At 29.1% G+C, this 27,491-nt stretch overlaps 1 protein-coding gene across 1 annotated transcript in view; it reads right to left on the minus strand.

The window, feature by feature from the left end:
• LOC100167492 (putative fatty acyl-CoA reductase CG5065) overlaps window positions 1-27,491 on the minus strand; it is an 84,374-nt gene that overhangs the window by 25,153 nt on the left and 31,730 nt on the right. Inside the window, 4 exon segments of the mRNA XM_016805057.2 lie at window positions 10,658-10,803; window positions 22,056-22,304; window positions 23,397-23,444; window positions 23,446-23,620. Of these exon segments, the coding sequence (XP_016660546.1) occupies window positions 10,658-10,803; window positions 22,056-22,304; window positions 23,397-23,444; window positions 23,446-23,620 (618 nt within the window).

Below are 27,491 nucleotides of genomic sequence, written 5' to 3' on the forward strand. Positions count from 1 at the left end.
ATTTTCGTGATTTTTCCATATTTTGTCAATTTTTGAACTTTAAATGCTTACAAAAAAAAAAAAACTGTGACTAAGGATTTTTAATATTTTTCATCTGCTTTTGAAACAATATACTAGGAGCCTTTTATTAAATTTTCAAGCTTTTTTAATCAACAAATAAAATGTTATTGATATTTTTAGAAAAAAAACTTAAAAAAAATGAAAACTGACAATGTCGGTAAAGAGTCAAAATATTTTGAGCTCTGTTATCGAAGAAAATGGAAATATAAACAACCATTGAAAATTTCATGTATCTACGGTCATTTGTTTTAAAGTTACACCAAAAACCAAATTCGATTTTGTGAAAAATCGATTTTGCGTAAAAATTCCCGTTTTACCTTAATTTTTCTTTTGTTTTTTACGGCGCTTTTGAAAATTACTGGGAATTTTAAATTTTGACCTCCCCAATGCACCAACGATATTCACTTTCCAATTGAACAAGATACTGAAGTTGATAATCGAAGCATTATTTCGAATACTTATCGTGTACACAGACAAAAATAAAAATAAAACACACATTGTAAAATCAATACATTCATCGTTCGACTCAGAATATAAAAATGGTACCGATTATACTTGGTGAATCACTAAAAAACGTAATAATTATCTTCTATATTTTAACTATGTTTAATTACCTATTTTAATTTTCAATATAAATAATTTATTTAATCTTTGGAGCTATGAAATATGCCCCACCCCCACCAAGAAAAAAATGGCTCAACAGAAATTTTCCTGATCACTAATCGGACCAGGATAATCGACATGGAGTATATCTTTGGACTCATAAAATATATATTATATAATATATTATAAATACGAAACTATTACGAGAAACCACAAATCATCGTAGTCTTGTTTTCTACAGCAAACTTAATAAATTATTTACATTTTTGTTGTAATAAGCAGCAATAAGATATGGCATTAATAGGTAGGTAATTTTCTTTTATTGCTCATGGGATGTTATTATTTTACTTTTTATAATTACTATATTATATAAATAATTTTATTAAACATTTATTAAAAAATTAGTCATTTCAAAGATATAATATCATTAAATACGAAAAACGATTCTGAGAAGAGATGGTTTGTCAGTGTGGGTGTTTTATATTTTATTTATACCTACTGTTATTACTTATTATTAATATGGTAGCCGGTAAATTGAATTGATATCATAAAACTACAAAAAAATAACTAAAATCTTTATCTATATAAATAAAAATGGAGACAAAAATGTATAACAATTCATCAATCGAGAACAACTGGTCCGATTTGCCTCAAATTTTTTTTAAGATGTTCGTAACTGCCAGGTAAAGGTTTTTACGAAATAAAATTTTAGGAAAATCCACCGAAAAGGTAGGAAATCTCAAATCTGTATGTCAAAAATACACCTGTGGCGCAACAGTGCATTATATTATATTGGTTGCTATTGGTTAATCGGGCATGTTTGTTGATTTCATATAATATAAAAAAGAATCGCAGAATGTGTTGCTATGCGCAATAATTCTACTGTACCTACGTGTGTTGTGACTGAACTCCTCCTAAATGGTTAGACCGATTTGAATGAATTTTTTTGTATGCGTTTGCGTTTATTCATCTAATTTTGTACGTTTAGGTTAGGTTAGGATTTTGTATTAATTGATTATATCAATCCACCATAGGTAGAATACGACAAACTTGGTATAACTTTGATACTTTAGAGTTAAATCATACACTAACGTACATACAGCACGGGGTCCGTGATCTACCGCAGGTAGATTGTCTACCTGATAATTTAGGTACTGCTGCGAATCAGAATTTTTATTCCGGGCAATGGAAAAGTTAAGATTGATTTTGAAACCATCACCGAATATTTAATAACGAATTGAACAAAGTTTGAGTCACATATAGTTGGTACACTTAATGGGCAACGAAGTGCACGGGTTCAGCTAGTTATTAGTTATTTAATATGTAATTTTGACCGAATTTGAACTTAAAATAACTATAAAAAACCTGTGTTTATATATTTTTTAAATTGTTTGGTTACAGAATAACCTACTTATTCGGAACTTAGTTTGAAATGTTCAATCCTTAGCTATAAAAGTTAAGCATTTTATACATTTTTAACTGCAAAATTATGTTTTTTAGTTTTATACTTGAATCTTGTGTTAAATGTTTATTAATTTCTAACTCAAAATAATTTGCACATTTTTAGTTTTTTACACCTTTTGTCAAAATTCGAACTTTAAATGCTTATAAAAAAAAAAATTTTAAAGTATTTTAAATATTTTTCAACTGTAATTGTAACAAGCTTTATTTCAACTATATAAAGTCTTATAACAAGCTTTTTAGACCCAACAAATAAAATTTTATTGATTTTACTGGAAAAAAAAACTAAAAAAAAATTTTAACTGAATATGTCCGTAAACAGCTTGAATGATGAATTATTTTGATGTCTTCTATTCCCTCCAAATATAATATTCCCCGAGCAATTGAAAGCCGGGAGAAAATTTAGTTTTTATAATGTAATTTTTGAAAACCATCGGTAACTGGTTTATTTTATCAGTTTCTTTTTTATGGTAATTTAGTGTTGTTAATGACAACTGAAATAATTTTAACTCATGTTGTGAGAACGTGTTTTTAAATCATCAAAAACATTGTCTAATAAAGGAATGAATATCACCGTTCTGTAAATCTATTCTACATTATTATTTACTAAGGTAGATTATACGATTTAAATATATATTTTATTGTTTATATAATAGTACTATGGTCATACACAATTCTATTTCGGTAATATATAAATCTCTTCAAATGATTTAAAGTTGTGTTTAAATATGTTTATAATATTATTAATGAATTTATCATGTAAGGAATCAGTAGTATATGCTACTGTTTCAAACAACTTTTTTTTTAATGCTCCAAAGAGGATTAGTGTATTTAAGAAAATGTGTGTAAAACAAAAAATAGCAATTAGGTGTGAGTTTTTTTTCGCTTTTCCAGGGTTTTTGAAATCTTACTATGATATTTTATTTCAGTTAATACATTAATCATCTTTGGCATATCTTTTAAAAAACTAGTACCTTATTTGTGTCTCTAAAAACAATTCGTTTCTCACAATCCGGTTTGCTATAGGTAGAGGAAAATATATTATTTAAAACTACTAAAAACCTCTTTAATAATTTCCATTAAATTTCGTATACTTTGAAGTTGACATGATTTTAAAATTGGAATATTCAGAGAATAATTATAGCTTATGTTATAAATTCAACTACAGGCTACAGCTCTAAAAACTCTTGATGCCACATAGTGTAGCCATAAAAATCAGTACCAACACACTTGTAGACGCATGTAGACTTGTTAACCTATTTCTATTAATTGATTTTAAAAACTTTTCCCTAGAATTTTTCCACTAATTAACATTTGTGCTATGTACTTTTATTATTTTCCATTGAACGATCACCATATTCTTCTTTATAATAACTTAATTTATCATTATTACTATTCAGTTGAATAATTTGAACTACGTAAAATGCATAAAATAAACATTAAACAAAATCCTATCTAATTGTTATATCATCAATATATCTTATGACTAGGGCTAGGGTGTGTACAACAGTAAAATATGCATTTCATTTTGTTAAAATATGTTAAAATATGTTAAGATATACAATAAACTTATTATAAAATATAAAACGAATCTACCAATAATTTCCAAATCATCATTAAGTGATAGAGAAGCATTTTATAATTTTAAATATATTGAATAAAATTACTTTTTATGTAAGCTATTTTTGTTAGTTTTTTACCTAAATAAATCCAAAACATATTTTATACATTTTATCATTTATTTCTTTAAAGGAATAATAATACTGATTTTATTAAATTAAATTTGGAGCGTAAGATATTGCGTGGTATCAGCTTTTTACACTACTTTAGTTTAAATATAACATAAAACACGCATTTTTTATGTTTATAGTTAAGACTTAAGAATAAAGATATGTTATTATATTCATTATAATAAATATATGCAATAATATTCAAAATAAAAACTGTTCATATTTTGTATTAATTTAAAGCGATTTGTGAACATTCCTCACCAAATTTGTAAATGGACTTTAGACCCACCTAAAGTTTCATAAAAAAGTATGCTATAAAAACAATCTTATTGAATAAAACTATCTACCTAATCGGGGCCGAATTTAGGGGGGCGCCGGCTACAACTGCCTCGGGCGCCAGTATTTCGGGGGTGCCAAAGTGTTATGGTTGGAAATTTGTTCACTTGTGAATTATTAAAACTTTTAAAATTGAAATTATTTCAATAACAGTATTATGCTGTTTGAAATTTAAACAACTAATGTATTTACAGCAATATAGCTATCAGCGTTCAAGAATTATTAATGTACCTAATAATAGTTCCTTAAGAGGACGCTACACAGACGTTTGTTGTCTCCGTCTTACAAGTGCGCGTAACATAGCAAATTTTACGGACAGCAGATCACGTTTAGCTCCGTTAGTTTAAAAATTAGAGTTAATTGATTTATTATAAAATTTAAAGGTAAGATTATTATTTAGAGTACCTCATTGGCTTTTTATTATACTTTAATTTTATAGCGGGTTATGAATATTTTAAAATTTTTAATTGTTTGTACATCTTAAAATACTCATAACTAGTTTAAAATTAAAATATAACAAAAAACTATGAGATATTGAGTTGCCCTAGATTAAAATTTTACCTTTAAATTGTATAAGGTTTAAGTTCACTCTAATTTTTAAACTAATGGAGGTAAACGTCATCGGCTCAGTGTGGAGTTAGCTATGTTACGCAATTGTAAAACAGAGACAAAAAACTTCGGTGTAGCACAGTAGCATCCTCTTAATACTTTTCCCAAATTGTTTGTGACTCAAATAATCAATATACATAAGTTATTTATAATAATACGGCGTATTTTTATATCGTATGCGCCGTGAGATACTACAATAAAATAAATATAATAAAATAAATAATCAGTCAACAAACTCGATGTGTTAATGCAATTATTTAACAATATTTTTAAAAAAAATCACATAGGCAAGTATTATTTTCTTTGCTCAAAATCTAAAAGGTTCACGAGGATCTATACCCCATATTTGCCGTAATTGGACCTCTTACGAAAGCGGAATTTTTTTTCGCAATATGAATCAATAAACTTGTTCTTTGTGGTTTTATTTATGTACCTATCGTGTATGTAGCTTTTTAAAAAGTATTTTCAGATCTTTAGCTTTGCCTCTAAATTTAAAAATCTCTCTAAAGTTACATTCGTTAACTGACACAAATATATTTCTTAACCATACAATTTTTACGATTTTTGAAATACGTTATACGTTTAAGTAGCATCATATTATGTATATAAATATATTACTTTCATGCCTTGTAATTTTACGAATTTTGTCATTAGTTGTAGGTATTACTATTTTTTATTTAATGATTTTACGCTTTTTTGAAAACTAACTTGTCTTTGTACATACAGTTGTGAAAAATACCTAAGTTCTATAGGTATAAACCTTCTTTTTGAGTGTAAAAATATTTGCCATTTAAAATTACTTGAATGCTTTTGCTCAATGTATCGACGTTTTAATGTGTCAATAAACTATTAAAGGTTAAAAATTGGCAATCCCAAAACTTCAAACCATATAGTTTGATTTTTAAATAGTTGTAAATGTTTCTCTAGAATCGGCTGTCGTCTTTAGTGACCACACTCTTTGATATACCTGAACAATTAGTCCATAGGCAGTTGTGCAGGTAAATAGCCTATTCATAACGCCGTGTTACCATAATTTTATTTTGCTACTAAAATATATTTTTCAAATAAAATTATAATTATGAGATACATGAAAAATGTATACAATTAATTTGCAAAGCAGGTACCTACGGAAGATAAGACAATTTGACTAAAAATCGTATATAAGTAAAAATATAGTTATGCATAGGTAATGTACTTCTGTGTGTGCGTATTATACTATTTTATCGATTAGTTATTCACATCTTTAACACCCCCGGCACTCTTAAGTTTTAGATTTGGTGGGTGTTTTTACTTTTTAATTATCTTAATAGTTAAATATATAGTTAATTCTAATTATAATAACCTCTTGTATAAAAGTTCCCATTTTGCATGTGGAAAATTTTTTTAACTTTTTTGATACACAAATTATAGTTATTTTGATTATCCATGACATCATGTGCGACTAAACGTAGATAAAAATCCCAAAAATGTAATGTCATACTTTATGAATTCGGAAACTGATTAGATAATACTTAAATAAAATTACGATATTATTTATATCTGTTCAATATAAGTTTCTCTGGCCGTAAATCCAATTGACAACTGTTGTACAATTTTAAAGTAATTTAAACAAGAGAGCGAACGAACGAACTGAAACATGAGTCTGCCAACTCCGGTCTATGCGCAGCTTTAGCAGCTTATTTTAGTTTAAAATATCGTTGGCCGTATACCTATATTTACACTAACTACAGATTTGGGAAATAATTGTTTTTTCAACTAATCTGATTGACGTTTATAATTTAATTAGTCACTTAAAAACAGTTTGGATGGACTATTGAAGAAAAGTCTAATTTGAAATCGTCCATCTGACAATATAATGTCTTACAATCCGAAATATACAATAATAAGGTCCAATTCACAGAAATGTCAATACCGTAGTTACAGCTAACATGCACAATACAAATAAACGAATAAAGCTGTCCACCCCGTATAATGTCCAATTAGTTGTCCAGTTTAATAGATGTACGATTAGCTACTATACGCACGTCTTTTTTCTTATTATTTATTTTAATTGTTTAATACATACACATTATTTTTAATATTAAAGCGCTTGTTATTTTGAAGAAAGAGAATTTCTCAAATATATATTTTTTTAAATATTTATGTTTATTGTGGTGTTTTACGCATGTATAATATAAATTATATAATATTTTATACTAAACATGCACCGCAATTTATTTTTTAGATTTCACAACTTAGTATTTTTCATCTGTTGTATTAGGTAAAAACGATAAACTTGGTATAACCTTGATATTTTAGAGTTAAATTATTAGGTAGATTGCCAACTGATAATATACTACTCGCATGAATACAGGCTAGTCTCACACGCAGTCAACACCGGACGGGATGGCTATAAATTAGGTATAATAATATAATATAATCAAACATGTCCTGCAGGTTGACTCACTGGCTGATCAACGTAGAGCCTAAACATTAATATCTTGACTCTTGAGGCTTTCAATTATCAAAGTTAGAGTCACATAGAGTTGGCACTTTTAATGGGCAACGAAGTACACGGGGTCAGCTAGTATATTATACATGGTGTAACAGGAAGACCTGACAGATGAAATAACTTTTGTTCTAATCAATATTTTTAAAATTTTTTTATATATAATTTATATTCACTCGCGTTACACGTATAATGCAGAAAAAAAATATTTTTATTTTTTAATACTGAAAATAAAAATTTTTTGGATAAATTCAAAACAGCCAATTCAATTGTCAAGTTTTGTGAATCTGATTATAATTTTGATGGAAAAAACATTTATCTAAGTCAAGTAGTTTATTTTTTAGACATTTTTAAAATATCAATACCTACTTTTTAAATTTGGAACGTAATATATTTCTTAAATTATTTACTAATCATATAATTTTAACAAATTTTGTCTAACGTTTAAATAGCATCATTTTTTTTAAGGTCTTCCTGTTATACTCTGTATATTTAAGAAAAAAGTCATAAATTATACATATTCAACGTTTTTATGGAACAAGGTATGCTATTAATATTGTTTATTTTAAATTACCTAGCTGTTCCCTGTGCGGCGTTGCTTGTGAAAAATTAAATTTCCATGTATTTACCCTTTCATATAATTACGTTATATTTAAGAAGTACAGATTTTCAGCATATTCAGCATATTTATTTGCAGTGGCGTAGCCAGGAGGGGGGCTAAGGGGACTATGCCCCCCATTGACTGACTCTACCTTAGAATTATATAAAGATTAATAAAAAAATAAAAAGTGTACAACAAAAGACATATTGTATTTATATTTGTATTTTGTGTTTTTTTTTTGTGAGACTTAGCCCCCCCCCCCCCCCATACAAAATTCCTGGCTACGCCATTGATTAATTGAGATGTTTTGACCTAATTTCAAATACAGATCTAAAATTACATCCAATTATAATAACTATTTTATTTTATTTAACCAATGGCTACCGTATAAGAATTAAAATATATTCGTTTATTGTGAGCCAACGAATCCCTTTTTCTTGTTTTTTGAATTTTGTAAGAGCCCTTCTTTAAAATGTAAGTTTTTCACAATTAAACTATACTCAATATTTATGTGTTGAAAATTAAAAAGTAAGTAATAAAATGTAGTTTCAGACCAACCTTGCTGAATCTATCGACGAAAAATTTATGAAAATCGGTCCAAAACAGTGGATTTGTATAAAGGTTGTTTATTTTAGGTCTTTTATTTTATATAGTACCTAGGTATATTTATTAGTTATAGCCGGTCTTATACGGTGCTCAAATTAAATAATGCAAGCAGTGGATTTACCATATCCAAACTCCGTTATATGTAAACTAAGTATGCCTACACACATTTTACACATTCATTTAGGTGGTTTTTAACAAATATAAAATTATATTCAGTGATAATAGCTTTTTTATTTTCTATAGCCAATGCAAACCTTATAACAATAAAATAATTTTCTTTTTTTTGTGATCCAACAAATGCCTGTGTGAGCACTTCTTTAAAACGCTAAATTAAAAAAATTGGATTCGAGGTGAACATCCCCGGGTTTGGGATTACATACCTATTATATTAATTAGGTATATACCAAATTTCAGAACAATCATGGCAGCGATATACTTGGAACACACACACACACACATACACACATTGCCTTTTATCAATATAAATAGTTAATCTATAGAATTCCAAGTAGATATTTATAAGATACCAGACAAGTTTTAGCAAATTTATTTGCGCAGTTATTTACAAAGGTATTTATTAATTTTATTTAATATACATTCTTAATGTATCTAAGTAATTTAAACGATTCTTCAACATTCTTTACTCGTTAGAATGCAACGATTATGTATAGAACTATACTATTAAAATAATTTACTTTTCTAAATATATTTTGAACTTCTCGTGTATTTACTCTAGATATTACTCATTCCATCATAATTCAAGATATTATAGACGTCTGACGATGCCGTTTACATTTATAAAATACCTATTTCATAATTGTTATACATGCAAAAATATCTTGGACTCACAAATATACTTAAATATATACTTAAAAGTATTCAAATCGTGTACATTAAATTACAACTGTTAATATAAATTATAATCCAAGACATTTTCTTCTCAGGTTTGGGACATCATTAAAAATTAAATAAAATTTTTATTCAAACTATTTTATCCTGGAGTTGGAAATTTATTAGTGATTATAGAATAAATAACTGCAAATATTTAATATAGTATGTCAAATAATTATTAATTTATTACCTATATATCTTTATTTGTAAGCTTCATAGATACCTATATATTGTTTAATTTTATTATCCTTCATTTTTATAATTTTATTCATTATTAATCGTCAAGATTATTTTAAATGAAGATTTCAACACAAGCCGATCTCACTTCATTGTTTTTTCGTGTACGTCTTATAATAAACGTTTTACCTCCACATGATGTCTCAATCATTTTTATTTTGTCCATTAGGAATTATGAATTAATAATATAATAACTACAATAAAATATTAACACGCGGCACAGTTTACGTCTTATTTATAGACAGTCACTCAATTGGTACACAACAGTTAGTAACTGTCTGGTCTCAGCCACGGTCTTAGAAGATAAGGTCGGACAACTTCCCACCATCCCGCCTATTACAATATTTCCGCTTAAAGAGGCAAAAACATTTCCCAAGTTGCCGCAAAAGCGCTGCTGGTTAGACTTATTTTGAGGTTAATAACAATATTTATATGGCGTTCGGGGTTATTTTTAGGGACTATATTATTATATTAATTTCTTCGACCATATAAACTAGGTGGTTTATAATAAACTAGCTAGTTTGTATAGTCTAAGGTTATTTTAAACTTGTGTAATACTATAATGCCATAACCTCAAAAAAAGTCTGCAGGGCAGCGCTCAATTGTGTAACGGCCAAATTTTGAAATGGATTTGCCTCATAAGCGGAATGCTGATAATGTATAGTTGTCCGACCTTATCTTCTAGGACCGTGGTCTCAGCGTAACATTTTACTTATCAATTGTGTATTATTAGATATATTATAATATTATATCTCCTACATTATTGACTTCAGTCGTAATTTCAGTGTGATTTTGGCTAGGATTATCAATAGTCAGTCGCTGAACTTATAGAGTCCACAAATGTGATCATACGTATCATAAATGCCTTGTGGAGAAAATTACATAATGTCAAAATAATATAGGTAGGTACCACTTTTTTTTTAATATCGACAGCACGTCACAACAGATTTTTTATAAAATGTTCGAGTCAAAAGAATCATAATATTAGTATTATTTATATAATATAAGTCTTAAACTGTATAATAGTAAACTTACTTTGGTGTTATAGATTCCAGAAGATTTTCATCAAGACAATCAACACATTGAATAATTTGTTCTGGGTCTGCAGGAATGGGATATAAATGTTCTTCAACATCTTGTCGGTTGCAATTACAATACGCAGTGGAAACGTGTACAAAGGCCTAAAACATTTATTATGTACATATAATACAATATTAGTGAGATGTGCGTATAAAAAGTAAATCATAGGTAAGTAATTTATTTAAATCTAAAAACTAAAAGTTTGAACCTAAAATGTGCATAATATGTTCATATCTAAGAGTGATTTTAAATGGTATCGGTATTTTTAAGTATTTTTTTATGAATTATAAAATATGTTTAATGTTATTAATGTAATATTACCTGCTTATGTAAATTAAAAATTAAAAACTTTATTTTTCTTATTTTTTTATAATATAAAATGTACAATGCACTTATATTTGTATCTAAGTGTGGTTTTAAATGGTTTCGATGTTTTTAAGTATTTTTGCATGAATAATTTACTATAAGCAGAGTCGGACTAGCCTGGACCGCTAGTCCGCAATTGCGGACGGGGCCCCGGCTTTTTTATTTATTTATTGAAATACGGGACGTGCCCAATTACATAGAATGTATATAAAGTAAGGAAAGTTACATAAATTACAAAAATACAAATATATAATTAGGATATAGAGCAAATAGACATAATTAGTAATAACATAATAACTAAGAGAACGTTGCATAAATTACAAAATACAATTAAAATATTAAAAAAGAAAAAATCAAGAAAAAAAAAAAAGATAATAATTTATTGCCAAGCATTCCGGAATAGTGGGTCCTCATTTGCTAGTTTCGTCATAAGAACAATAGGACGATTTACTAAATAGTTACAGCGGCTAACAGGAATTTGGAAAGGGAAGGAGTATCTGGAGTAAAAACTTGGAACTCTGAAATTAAGTTTATATGGAAGGGCAGGGGAATCAACTTGACCATTTATTGGTTTAGTAAGGAACGTAAGATTAGCCTGTTTCCTCCTGTCACATAAGGTAGACAAATGGAGGCACTGTAATACAGGTTGATACTCATGGGGTTGACATTCAATACATAATGCAAAAGCAGCAAATTTCAAAAATTTACGTTGAACTTTTTCAAGTTGTTTACTACCATCAAATTATGGTAATTAGGGGCCCCTGATTTTGTGCCTATTAATATAATTATTTTTCGTTTAGAGTAAATAGAAATACGAAATAAACATTTTTTTTTTGAAATCAGAAAACGTATTTTTGATTACAATCTTGAGAAATTCTCAATAATTATTAAAATAATGGCATTGTAATTCTACGAATTTAATAGCTGTCTGTATACAAATATATATCATTGATTATAAATAGTGTAAAATTGTTGTGGCCTTTAAGTCGTCGCACCCGTATATGTTGTCTCCGCCTAACACACGTACGGCTTAGCAATAGCATAGCAAAAACGTTTTGGCACGGCAAAGAACCGAGAAGGCTACAATGATAAAGAAGAAACAAAATGTTCACCGCTTATAAAGGAGAACTTTGGTTGTACAATATCGTTTTTATTTTTTTGATATCACTTATACGAAAAAAGTTCCTATTCTATTGTTTTAAAATCCATTATTATTTGTGTTTTTCAAACTTTAATAACTTTTTTTGAAGTTCCAATAACGAAAAAATAAAAACGATATTGCACAGCCAAAGTTCTTTTTTTATGTGGTAAAAATTTCGTTTCTTAGTTATGACTGTAGCGTTCTCGGTTCCTTCCCGCGCAAAACAATTTTTTGCTATGTTGTATATATTTGTAAGACGGTATGAGTATGACTTAGTATTCGCATTATCACTGATTTTAACTGAATTATTAATTATTATATATTTTGATATTAAGTATTGTACTCGTGCACAATTTGACATAATTTGAATCGGTGTTTTTCTTTATAATGTTTGATGTCACAGGTGATGTAGCCAGTGTAAGGGCTAAGCCCCAGTGGCGTAATTTGGGAGTTGGATACCTGGATAGATGGGATATACCCTGTCTGGTAATAAAAACAGTCTGATGGGTCTCTTGTAGTAAATTTACTTTGGGTCTGTAGAAAATGTCTTAGTATTTCAGAATAAACTCAATATAAATTCTATAATGAAAATAAAGTAAAACCAGTTAATATATCGAATGATTGAATTTTAGTTAGGTACGTATTTTATTCTGGGCTAAATATAACATTTTCTATTTGCCTGTTGGGGGTCCTTTTTTCCAAATCGCCGACTGGGCCTTTTCGAGCCAGTCCGACACTGACTATAAGTCATAGTTTATAATTTATAACTAATTAAGTACCTATGTAAATTAAAAATTAAAATTAAAAACCTTTTATTTTTCGTATTAACAATACAATGGTTAACAATTAACTTTCTACACTGATTATTTCGAAAAGTTTTGATTTTTTTTAAGAATTTTATGTCATTGGAAATAAGTTATAAGTTTCCACATTAATGAGCATAAATTCTTAAACGGATCACCTTATTTTTTGTAACAAATTTGTGAAATATATTTAAATTAATACAATAATGCATACAGTTCGAAAAGTTTACAAAAAAAAACACAATTATTTAAATACTCGTATTGATATAACATAATATAAAATAAGTGTATTATAATAGGTATGTTCCTACTATAGTTCAATTAAAGTATAATATATATTGATAGCGTTACGCCCTAAATGTGTAATATTTCCCAGTTCATAAAGTATGTAACTTTTTGCCCGTTCCATTTGGACAGGTGATGTTTAAAATTTACAAAATTGGTAAATAGTAGCTCTTTTATGCACATAGTTAAATAAATAAAATCCATATTGACCATTTTGTGCCTTCATAATATATTGTGCGATAAGTATTATAGGCAAGTTCAATATTCGTGAACTATCAAGTTCACTTACACGTTTACATCATGACTCAAACAGGCACAAATAATAGGTTTCTTTATCTATAAGCTAAATATGAAATATTTCACCTGACGAGTTTATCGCAGTTATTTTATAATTAAATTTAGAAAGAATATTTGTGTAAAAATGTTAAAATAATCCCATACTACATGACTATATTGTAGTTTCCTGTATAAGTGGATTATTAATTTCGTTTTATATAATATTATATCCTATTATTTAAATGTTACAATTTATATACAGCCATACTGCAGATGCAAACATTTCAGTTATTAACTTCAATATCTTATAATATAATAATATTTAATACTATTTATAATATTCATTATGTAACCTACAATTAAAAAAAAACTATTTTATTCTTAACTGTAATATGTAAGGTATTTTATTTATATTCTATAACTATCTAGCTTTCCTTCAATGTCTCCCATAAAACAAAATAAAAATAAATATTTACATTTATGAAATTGGAACACTTACTCAAATATAACCATATATGCATACTTTAGGTGTTTTAATATCAGTAACAGTGTCGCATGAAAACATTTTGTATACAAAAACAAAAATTATTATCAACCGTTGCGGCATAACCTACATAAATTAATACCTAACAATTTGTCCCTTTAAATCCCTCCCGTAATTTTCCGCTACCTACCCGATTATCAATTATTAACATACCGTTAGTTTATATCACTTTTTATTTTTCGACTTTACTTTACTTAATAAAGTCAAGAATATGGATAAGGAACTTATCGGCTCAGAAATATCATACGTTCTCTCGTTCTCTGCCTATCGTTTAGATAATGTATATGTTTCATCCATATATAAGCAAAATATTTATCATATATATGTATAAAATTAAATCAATTTTATATTACTTGTACCTATGTCTGAATATGGCCATTAAAATTAATGAAAATTTATATTTTTAGAAAATCATGGCCCTTCCAGTGGAAAGAATCATCATTCTGAGAAACTTGTTTTTTTTCCTCATTATAACACACTCACTGTATGAAACGATAGTTCATTATATATATTTAATAGATAATAAAACAATTTATACATGTACGAACATATATAGTTTCATGATTTTTTACGAAATGCTCCAATAAAAGTTTATGTTTTTTTTATCAAAATATTTTCAATCATAATTCATTATGGTATTATAGAAACCAAATATGGATCCAAATTATTACAATTCTTTTTCATATTTTCTGATATTAATATAAAATATTGAAAAAAATATTATGGATCGTGAATGGATATTATTTTACAGACCGATTAAATTTGTTTTGTATAGAAGCTGTCTCTCTCGATGCTTAAAAATGTAAGTTTTAAAAATGTTGAAACTTGAGCCCGGGGCAATTTTTCTCCCTTTTTAATCTTGCTTTAATCACAGTGTAGAATATTATTTATAAAAATAGTACAATTATATCTAATACCTATGTTACATAACGAATATATTATGATTATCCCTCTTATTAAGTATAATCTATTGGTACCCACCTACGCACAATTAAGTTTAGTTATGACCTGTGTGGTAAGTAAACTTGTTTAAACAGCACTTTTACGTTCGGTTTATTTTTAAAAATTTGAGTTTCTCATTAAGTTGTAAATTTTACAGTCTTGTTAACTTATTATAAATTAGTTAACAGTAAACTAACAATATTATATGATACATAATATATTTATATATTGCCTAAATATATTACATAACCACTACCTATACAGGTTGGTAATAATATGTGTTTTTTTAATACAATTTTGTATTTTTGCACACATGCATAGACTTCAAATTTATGTATTCCGTATAGATGTGTTATTAAATATAGCTTAAAAAATATACATAATTATAAATAATTAATTTTAAGTTTTTAAGGCAATTTAAAATTGTGTTTTAACTGTGCCTATACATGGTAAAATAATATAGATAAACTTATAATGGTGAATAATATTATGTATGAAAGATAATAAATTCAAGTTTTCAAATTCTGAACGGACCGAATATAAAAATATATTGTAGTAATAGTATGCACGTACCTACTACGTAAAGTGGTAAAAAGTTTTAAGTTTCAATAACAATATTTTTTGTAATAACTAAAATCGCTAATTTTCTTTAAATATACAATTTCAAAATTAGATCTTGAAATGTCTATAAAAAAAATTGTGCATGATTATGATGTATTTTTGAAATTCTTATATGTTTCTGTAATAAAAAATACTTATGAAGAACTTTGTATTTAATTATCAAGTCTTTAGAAATTAATATTGAACCTTTCATACATTTTTAACTACAAACTATTTTCGTAATTTTGGCAATAAACTATCATAAAAAAAATAATATTGTTTACGTATTTTAAGTATTTATAAATTGCTATAAGCATTGATTACAGGGATTTTTTTTTAAATTTTAAGATCAATAGTTCATGACGACATTAATGAAAAAAATTCGAAAATTTTAAATACCTATCTATGAATAGTATAAAATTAGTTAAACATTTTTTTAAATAGATATGTACAAAAATTCAGTTTATAGATTCTGAGCGAAGCGATGAATGTTTTGATTTTACAATATTAATGTAAATATGTATAACTAGCTGAATAACCCGGCGCTGCCCGGGAAAAAATTGTGATTAATTAGGAAGCAAAATCATATTATAAATATTTTAATTTTTAGCCATCCCGCGTGGTGTTGCCCGTGAGTTTCGATTATAGACGTGAGATAAAATATAGCCTATATATTAGTACAGCTTTGTAGTTGAAAGCAAATGTGTATACAGTGAACCTAAAATAGTATTGAAGTCATAGGCGCAAATAACGTTTGAGATTTGGGGGTGGGCTAATAGGGCCTTACTTTGATAATATTGAATAAGCTTAAAACAAAATGTAGGAAATGTTTGGGAGGGCTATGGACATTTTTGGGGGGGGGTTTAGCCCCTAAAGTCCCCCTCCATTTGCAACTATGATTGAAGTAATAGTTGATCATCCCGGATTCTTAGGAGTATTTAATATTTATATATTAATATTTTTTGGTGGGGTTATTTTATCGTTTAAAATATAATTGGAGTATTGGTGTACGCGCAATGCATGAGATTATTTTTATCGATAAGCTTCTCAGAACAATTATTTTTGTTGATCTTCGGACAAAAAGGATAGGTTGAATAATTATAATTGTTAATTACTCCACTAAAACGAAATATTTTTAGAAATCCTTTCTTTTGCACCGTGAAAATATGAGAAGAACCTCTATTCTAAATTTCAAGTTCGTTGTCGTGTAGTTTTTGAGTCACAGCGATGAGTGAGTCGGTGGTATTTGGATTTTATATGTATAGATAATACAATATTAATATAATAGTGTATATTTTATTTTATCATTATTATTTATGTATCTGTCATCACCTTTTGGGGAACTAAAATACTTCGATTTTCTATTTCAGCATCTTTTAGGTTAGATATTTTGGGGTTCTAAATTAAAAAAATCCCTATAGTTTTAAAAAGTGTCGTGAAAAATAATACACATTTTTTAAAAAAAACTGAGATTTTTATGCAAATCCAGTTTTTGAAAAAATCTATTTTTATTTTTAATGTTATGCTAATAAAAATAACTGTAATTACATGCAATTTTCACCAAACTTATATTACCATTTTTTATACACCATACAATTTTATAAATATTATGACTCTTTTTGAGTTATTTATAGGCATACAAAAATATCGATTTGTATTAGTTTTCTTTTAATTACTTTTGAAAAAAAATTTCACTTGGTCAAAAAACTTAAAAAATTAATATAAGATTCTTAGGTTGTTAAAGGAAATTTAAAAAAAGTTCAGTGTAGATCAACAATATTCTTTATGAATATCTGAAGTAAGAATTTTGACAAAATTGCGAACATTTTCAAATTATTTTGAGTTAGAAGTTCATAAAAAATTATAATTGGAAAAAGAAGACCGCCAGCAATTAATGAACTAAATTAATTTTGATTGAAAATACAAACGAGAATAAGAATTAAAAATTATTCGTCTAGCCGTCTAGGGTTAAAGGCTTTTATTATAACAATCGTTCATCGACATGTCTGACTATGTCAATTATAATGGATGTGAATATAGAGCAAATATACCTGCGTTTAAATATCCAATGTCATCAAAAATTGAATTCCAAACACTCATAAAATATGTAGGTACATATAGTAGCTTTACACTAAACTTTTTTTGAAATTCCAGTAAAAAGAACACACGAGCTTTTATTATATACTCTCAAGCTTTAAGTATTAAAGTTAATTAAACATTTTAATTGACATTTGAAATATCCTAATTATTTTATTTAATTTATAATTAATGAATTTTTAATTTTTTTCAAATGTCATTGTAACAATACATTAGGAGCCTTAAATTAAATTTACAAGCTTGTTTACCCAAAAATTTTACCGACATTCATAGAAAACAAAAAATAAAAAAATTGGAAACTGAAAATGTCCGTAAATAGTTCAAGACAAATCAAAATATTTTAATAATGTTATTATGTATAGAAAATGCTAATATAAACAACCAGTGAAAATGTCATGTGTGGTATGGTAATTTTTTTAAGAGTTACATCAAAAACCAAAATTGATTTTGCGTGAAAATTCCCGTTTTTCCTTAATTAGTAATTAGTATGTAGTTTTTCACGGTGATTTTGAAACTATTGGGAATTTTAATTTTGCCCTCCCGATTGCACCAACTAGATTCACTTTCCCATCAAAGAAGATACCGTCGAAAAAAAAGAAGCAGTTTTACTGCCCCAAACGGTGATGATTGATGGCAGACACAAAAATAAAAAACACATCATTGTAATATCAATATATTCATCGCTCCGCTCAGAATCTGAAATTAGAAACTCGTCAAAATTGCGGACATTTTCAAATTATTGTGTACTTAAATATTTTTTCAATGTTTAATTTTTCTAGCTCAAGATTGAAAATTTAATACAAGGTTTCTCATAAGTAGTTAATATTGTATGCAAAAAAAAATATATTAATACAATATAATATATTACATAAATATACAAAATTTATTAATTTTAGTATAGATATATAAAGTTAAAATTTAGATGAAATTAGATGTTATTTAAACAAATACTGACGACTTTAGTCAGGTACTTTGTTGTAATTTAAAAATATTATCCATGTGTAATGTACATGTTTAACCTATATTATACACACATATATGTGTAATATATTTTATGCACACAATCATATTTTAAAATGAAATATTTTTGGACAAAATTAATTCAACCTATACCGTGTTAGGTACTAGTATATCATAATATTACATTTCGAATATATAGGCTGACAGATTGTAGTCTTCCCTCAAAATTGTTTTTTTCGTATGCAATAATTTATCATTGAATTCAAATTTAACACATATTATATCACAATGACTTAGGTAGGTACTCTTCAATGGCGTGGTACACTCGACACCACCTACAGTGCGGCAAAGCGGTTACCGCTATACTTTCCCCCTTTTTTCTTTGTATTTCAACGAACTATTGTTTATTAACAACACACAAGTAATTTCAATCAGGTACTAAAAGTTTTAATGTCTAAAAATATATTTCTTACAAACACAATCTAAAGTTTATTAAAGAAATGTCAATTCAAACGCTTCCGACTTCTTTGTAATAAATCATATACATACCCTACAACTGTCATAACCATTTAAAGACTGTATACATTATACGTCCATTAACTAATTAGGATTTGTATACATAGCCTTTATATAGATTTTATATACCTAATCACTAAATTTATTTGTTTTAAATGTATTGATTTTAAATTCCATCTTCTCTGATTATGTGTAAATCTGAAAATTAATTCTCTGTCCGGAGAATGTTTTTCTAACAAAATATTTTATCATTGAATTGTCCTCAAAATACCTACATACTTACTACATTTACACTAAATAAATTAAAACATTTTAAATTTTATTACACAAGTGTAGATATGATAATTACCTCCGAAAATATGTGAAAATATAAAATGATAACAACCATAGGTATCATTGGAATAGTTTCCTTTCGTCTAATTATTCAATTTTTCATAGGAAATTAATTGTGATACTATATTATAGGTTTTTTTTTTACAATATTTGAGCTATATTGTGCTGGAATACCTTATCCCGAAAATCCATTATTTTAATAGAAAGCCAATAATAATTTAGTAGATTATTATCTTTATTAATAATTTATTAGACTTATCAGTTAATGTACAGTGGCCAAAATGGCCGATTTTGTATCGACTCCGGCGGCTATTGATTCCGTCGTCTATTGTTCATAATATCTACCTATGGACTCCAGCTATTATTGATTCCGCCAAGCTTTACATTTTATACCTCCCTATTATGTAAAATTTGTGTGTATATTTACATCTTCAACATATTATAAACAATGATAATAATAATAATTAATGTATTTAATCATGCAATGTTGATAAATCTGTACCTATAGGTTAGGTTTTTAAGTATACTTATTTTTTTCATAATAAAAATTAAAAATTAATTTTTCATTAATAGAATGGCTATAATAACTTTAATTTTTCTTTTACATATTTGTATGTATAGATCATACAGTCATACAGACTTTAATATTATGGGTAGAAAGGGAGAGGTCGGAGAAGTTATTTGACAAAGAAAAAATCTACGACAGAAATCGAGCATGAAAAAATACTATGAAAAAACGTGAGACAACGATATTGGTGGTTTACGAGGGCAACGAGCAATGGACAGAGCCCAGAAAAATGTAAATATTTAAAATAAATTATAAACTATAAAAGTTTTGGTAGTTCTTGTATTGTATTACGTGCCAACCAATATCATGTAAATCATTATTTTGAATTAAACCTACCAATATTTTTTAATTAAATATATTATACAGAATTGTTATTATACATCTAATATAATGACATTGCCATGTGTTATAAATTAATTGTTTTGATAAAAAGTTCAGTAATATACTAGCATATAAATTCAGTCTAAATCTTTTAGCTGCAGCCATACTATGAAACCATGGTTTCTACAATTTTTATTAATTTATGACTAGGTGATATCGATTCCTAAGTGTATGAGCAGTAGGTAGTCGGCAGAATCAATAGATGTCGAGTCTACATATGTTATAGGTACATAAAGTATAAATTCACTAATATATGAACAGTAACCGGCAGAATTAATAAATCCCTGGGGAAATGGCATAATCATAGTTGGAAAATTTCTGGTTATGAAATAAATTATTTAAATATCAGTGCAAAAAAATTAGTTTTGCACATTTATCAGACGTTTTTTAGGTATGGACCCTTGTTTGGACCATTTGACAATAAAACATTATATTAGGTATTCCAAAATGTAACACAATTTTATTTTATTTTTGTGTGCTAAACTATCCTTGGACTATGCGCCTAACGAGGCGTAACGTAACGAGGCCTAACGTATCTAGTATAAAACTAGGTATTTCTCTAAGTTAAAATTTAAAATAGGTACACTATAAATGTAATATAATCTAGAAATTAAATTATGCAATTTTTCGCAACATTTTTGATGCACATACCCTCCTAGCTAATCATAATTAAATTATTATAAAAAATTTTTGGAAAAAAATGAAACGATTTTCAGGAAATTTGTAATAAAATATAGTTTATGATTTCCAAAACTGCCGTGAGTCATATCATTCAATTGTATTTTAATTTCAAAGTTAATATTGTTATTAATTCATTAGTATATTCAACTTATATTTATCATAACGCGTTCTAACTAAAGTAAAGTCCTTAAATGTTAATTAAATATTTATATGTATACTTACTGAACTGTATACATTTTATAATTAATAAATAGTAAAATAGTTTCCAAGTTAGTATTTTGTTTCCTATAAAATTAAAATAACTACTGAAACAACTCCACACAAAATCCTTTTTCAAATGCGAAAATATTTACTTACAAATATCTAACAATTTAATACCAAGTTTAGTCTAGGTATCTTAAAAAGTATTTTGAATAAAAGTGAACAATCCATTAATAACTGAAATATGAACATCGTTTTTCATTGAAATAATTTTAAAGATTAAAAATATATCTCTTCACATCCGAAACGTTAGAAATTACTAGGGTAAACCGATCTTATTCAACTTTTATTTGTAGTTTTCACAAACTATTTTTAAATACCTACCATGAAAGTGATAATTTGTTTCAGATTAAATTAAAATAATCAAACATTTTACAAATAGTAATTTATTATTATGACCGATTTCTTTTAAAGTGATATTTAAAACAATTTTATTACGTACATAATTTAGACTTTTCGTTAATTAGAGCAATGAAGTGTTATAGTTTTGATTGAAACAAATACGCTAAATACAAATAAAAACCCAATAATAATTAACTTAACTTTTACTTAACTAGTTTTTACGATAATTATATACTATATATCAGTGTAACACTTACCTCTAACTTGGTCATACGTTTGCTCAGCTGAACCAATCGTTTAGTACCTAACAAATTCATGGCAACGGAAAGTTTAAGTGCCTCGTCGAACTTAACGGTGGCTGCCGAGTGGAACACAATAGATACGTTATCAATTAACGTTTTTTGATCCAAAGGGCTGATGCCAAGTTCGAATTTAGTGACATCACCATTAATCGGAACTAATTTTTTTAGAGACTCGGGTTGATTTTTCCTCACCCAATCAAATATCTAAAATAATTAAAAGAAAAAAAACGAAAGATTAAAACAACAAAAACGGAAATTACAAGCATTACGAAGAGAACCTATCTATATATAAGGGTTATAAGGAATTAAGTACCTATCTTTCAATATGTTTTAAAATATATATATATTATATGGGTACATAAAACATTGTCAGTTTATGTCTATTGAGTATTTGCATCAACAAATTTACATTTTATTACAGTTATTAAAAATGAGGCATAATTCGTAAACTGTATTCTACAAAATAATTTTTTTGAGATTTTAATTAATCTAGAATATCTTATAGGTATAGTGGCATAATATAAGGAAATCGGGGATGTATATGATACATATGAGTTTGTTCCCAAAATGATTTTCTAGTTTATTTTCAGTGAGTCCACAAAATATTGTGTAGCTACGAATTTTGCCTTTAAATAGATATTATATTTGTTTATTGTTACTACCTATGTGTATTATTTTTTATTATTATTATTATTATTATTATTATTATTTAATAATCAAAAAATACGAAAATAAATATTGTAAAACGATTTCAAAGTAATACATTTAAAACTACAATATTATATAATGAATAAGACAGAACACAGGATAAAATATATTATACATCGAAACTAGGCAAACACAAATCATGAAAAGAGCTTTTTAAATATATATGAACCAAGACCTTTATTGGAATAAAAATATCAACGAGTGCTGCCAAACACTGACGTGTTATTTTCAAATTTAGCACGCGTTTTGAATAAGCTATAATATAAAATATAAATATATCTATTTATAGATTGTAGTTTATTTTTTTAAATATTCCCTGATCAATTTAACTAAGACGTGAAACATTTATCAGATGCTCTTGGTTATGCTCTTGGTAAAAAATGTATAGGTATGCATGCGTCATGCTGTATTGCAATTATAAAATATTAATTGTGCAAAGAAGAAAATTGTTTGCTCATCGAGCGCGACATAATCCGAAATTAGTCAATGAAACGTAATATTTAATAAAAAATATTACGATACATGTTTGTTTATAGATATTATTACTACCTACTAATACCTATTGATAATATTATCATTTTATTTTACCGCAGCGTTTAGTAGTTGATCCAGCCTAGACTTGACGTCGTGGCTCTTGTTTGGGCCTGATTAATAGGTATATACATGCGATGTTCGGACACGAGTGCAGCAATTTCTCCACCAACACCTTGCCCATGAACCCTGTGCCACCGGTGATGAGTACGTGACGACCGCGGAAAAAGTCCGATATCGGGCTGGACGTGCTGGCCATTTTGATATTCTTCGAAACACAACTGTAAAAGAAAACGAAAGGAATTCAAATATTATCATAGTTACATATCTCGTTATATATTGTTATGTTACGTGACTTCGAACCAATAAATAACACGAAAATCTACCGATTACCGACGATAATAATAGTGTAGGGGGTACGTTTCGCTGGTGTTATGAGGTAATAAAATAGAGAAAGAGAAGCGAGAGAGACAATCCTTTTAATTTTTTCAATGGTGATAATATTATTATATGCGTCACGTGCACGTGGAGCGTGTGAGACCTCACGCCCTCCGGAGCTTTCGATACGGGACAGTTATACCCATTAGAGACACTCGTCGTCGTCGGCGATAGAATTCTAACGACGAATCCGATGCCCTTTCGCATCCACACGAAACACATCCCGGACGCCGGCGGATGTCTCCGAGTGTGTTATCGGTCATCGGAGGGACACAATTATAAGGGTTAAGTCGAAGTTTGGAGTGTTCGCGGGTTATAATTTTTACAGTAATAACAACAATACGCATAAACCTCATAGCGATGACGAAAAAAAAATGTACATAATATAATATAATGATGATAATAATATTTACTGTTCGCGATATTATCGTCGTCGTTGTCGTCAATTATTGTAAACAGCGATGGGTGGCCCTCTCGTAAGTGGTAAGACGAAAAAAAACACGACCGCGGACGGATATGACGGATACGAGACTGCCGCAACGTACCTCTGTGTACGACTTGTAAACCAACGAACGCGCCGACGGACGGTTGGACGAGAGCCGGCGGCAGGACAACACGATGCGGCGGCGGCGGCGGCGGCGGCGGCGGCGGCGGCGGCGGCGGCGGCGACGACGACGACGACGACGACGACACTCCACGAGCGACGATATGTGAATGTGTGTGTGTGTACGCGTGCTTATCGCGTGTTTGTGTGCGCGTGTGTGTAGGTACGCGCGGCGCGCCGTGTGGTGTAGCGACCGTACAGCTGAGGCCCGAGAGCGGCAGCCGTCGCCGTCGCAGACTGCGGCCGAAGTGCGCGTGCGTGTCGCGCCTTGTGCCGGTGTGTGTCGACGCGCACGTATGTGTGCGCGTACGCACTCACGACCCCATCCCGGCGGCGGCAATGGTAATTCGATAAAGGGGCGGGCGCACTCGCCATCCCGCGTTCCAAAGCGTGCGGGCGTGCGGAACTGAAAAAAATCGGGGTGCCGCCGCGCCTTCCCCTCGCTTGCGTAGCGCCGCGTCATCCCTCGCCGAGGTGGCGTTGGTGGTATCATCCCCTCTCGTCCCGGCCGGTACACCACCCGCGTATCTTTGGGCCGTGGTCCGCGCGGTGGCGGAGTACGGTGGTATGGTCGTGTGGTCTTGGCGGAAGAGCGGGCGCGATAGGGTGGATGTGGGTGCGGCGGTGGCGTCGCGGCGTGTCGATAAATCTGTGGGCGGCAGGATAAAAGTATATTTGTGGGTGTGTGCGTGTGTGTGCGTATTTGCGTATAGGTAATACTTTGTGTGTGTGTGCGTATTTGCGTATAGGTAATACTTTGTGTGTGTGTGTGTGTGGCCTGAGACGGCGAATAAACATACACCACCACCGCATCACCGCGCCGGTTAATCTGTACAATGTTGTTTTCGCATACATCGCGCGCACTGTCTCTGCCCAATGGCATGCGTTAGGTAGGTGTATGGGAACCGTGGAAAACCCGAGGCCGCCGCCGCCGTCTGGTTTTGAAAAACGTCCACTCGGCGTCGACGACCTATAAGTACGTTATTATTATATACATAATTATGACGTGTGTGCGTGTGTGTGTGTGTGTGTGTGTGTGTGTGCTACGTGTGTTGTACGCATGCAATTATTATTACTATGCATATGAATTTATACGGCGGGGAGTGTGTGTTCTATATCGCTGCTGAGTTTAGTCAAAGTTGTTTTCCTCTAGTCGCGCGGTTTGTCAGAGGGGTGAGTATTTTTTTTTTGTGCTGTAACGCGGTTCGAGAGTAAAAGAATACTGCGACTTTGTATACGCAATAGTACGAAAAATCGACCCCGTCCCGGCACCCGCGGCCTGCAGTGCGCCCGACTGCCCCCGAAAGTCATCCCTCGACCCACGGTTCTTATATATAGGTACGTGTGCTTCGCCAATCTACTATGATATAATATTAGTTACTGTTATTACTTAATATTATACGCCGCCATCGTCTATATATCTTTTACGATGTACTTAAGTGTGTTTGGAAAACATTTAACGTTAAAGTTTCTTTTCCGTAAATCAAAGGTCAATCGTATAATATATGTCTACATTAATAATTAAACGATAATAATTGTTCAATATTATATTCACCAAAGATGGATTTTGTCGATACACGCGCCATACTCCATAAGTCGTATAATCGTCGGTAATTTATAAACATAATTTATTACCTCCTTGTTGTAAGTCCCAATCACCTATCTCTACACCAGGACCTCCAAAATTAGCGAAGACATTTTCCAGGGAGTGCGAGGAAAGTAGAAATTGGCGCGGAAATGATTGTGTTGTTTTTAATCGAATAATATCGTAATCGCCATCCAATATGCTCAGCATTAGAGTCCGACCGTCCGAAGACATACTATAATTTTTATTTTTTTTTTTATTTCAGCAAAACGAGTTACAACTAAATAATTACAATTATATGAATAGTTGATACATAAACCAACTGAGCTAAAAGCTCGTAACTGGTATTGCGTCATTCTAGATAAGTGGTAGGTAACACATTTTGTACAGGTACCTACATTTTTCCCACAAATTATTTTTGATTTTGAACGTAACTACGTAAGTTAAGTTTTGATTTAAAGATTTGATTCCATTTTTATATTAATAGATAATCAAATAGTATAATATTACTATAAAAAGAGTATAATAATTTCAATTAAGATAAATAACATCATTATGTAGGTACCTAACTACTGAAACAAACTTATTAAGTTCAAATCAAATCAAAGTAATTATTTTTAATCATAATAATATTTCTTATGTAATAAACAATATTGAGAATTTTAGAGTTTATATAATATAAATGTCAACCAAATATTATTACAATTAATATTTTATGTATTTATTTGTAATATTTGACTTATTATTTTTAAAGATATTATTGTCTTTTGAATAATTATTTTTATTGCAGAAACAATTATATACAAAAAATAAAAATAAAAATAACTTTCAAATAATATGCTAAACGCATTAAGTCTACTCTATTTCCTTTTTGGAGACGCTAGTACTATCCTTCCCGTTCTATAGGGCTTAATGCGCACCTCTAGACAATTCGAGTTTTTAGGTTTCTAAACATATGTTATAACATCTTATTTCCCCTTTGTGTCCGTCAGTCCATCCGTCCGTTAGTTACCATTACATAATTACGATTATTGATACGATTAATTTATTGTCCGTAGTTACCTACTGTACAGAAATTGTAAAATGGAATTGTAATTTAAACGTTGATTATAAATTAAACGTTGCATTATACGTTTAGAAACCGGGAATTTAGTACGCTCGCAGAGCGAGCTTTTCCAACTTGTTAAGTTTTAATTTTTTAGCTTTTGAGATTGGAGCTTTTAGTTTTTTAAAATATAATTATAATACCTAGTTTATTCCGTTGTTTTTTTATTTGAACTAACGTTTCCAATGGTCGCTATAAAATTGAATCATAATTTTACAACACTGTTCATCACATTTGCATACCTATTCCACATGATGTGCACTATAATATACTCGTACATATTATATAAACATTAATAGCAATACAATTTTTTTGCATGGAAATAATGTGATACATGTCTTTGTGTAACAATATGACATAATATGTTTCGTCAAAGTAATATAAGGTACCTATCCAGCTTCTAATATTAAACCGTTATTA

This window comes from Acyrthosiphon pisum, chromosome X, assembly GCF_005508785.2.
Source record: "Acyrthosiphon pisum isolate AL4f chromosome X, pea_aphid_22Mar2018_4r6ur, whole genome shotgun sequence".
In the NCBI taxonomy this organism is placed as follows: domain Eukaryota; kingdom Metazoa; phylum Arthropoda; class Insecta; order Hemiptera; family Aphididae; genus Acyrthosiphon; species Acyrthosiphon pisum.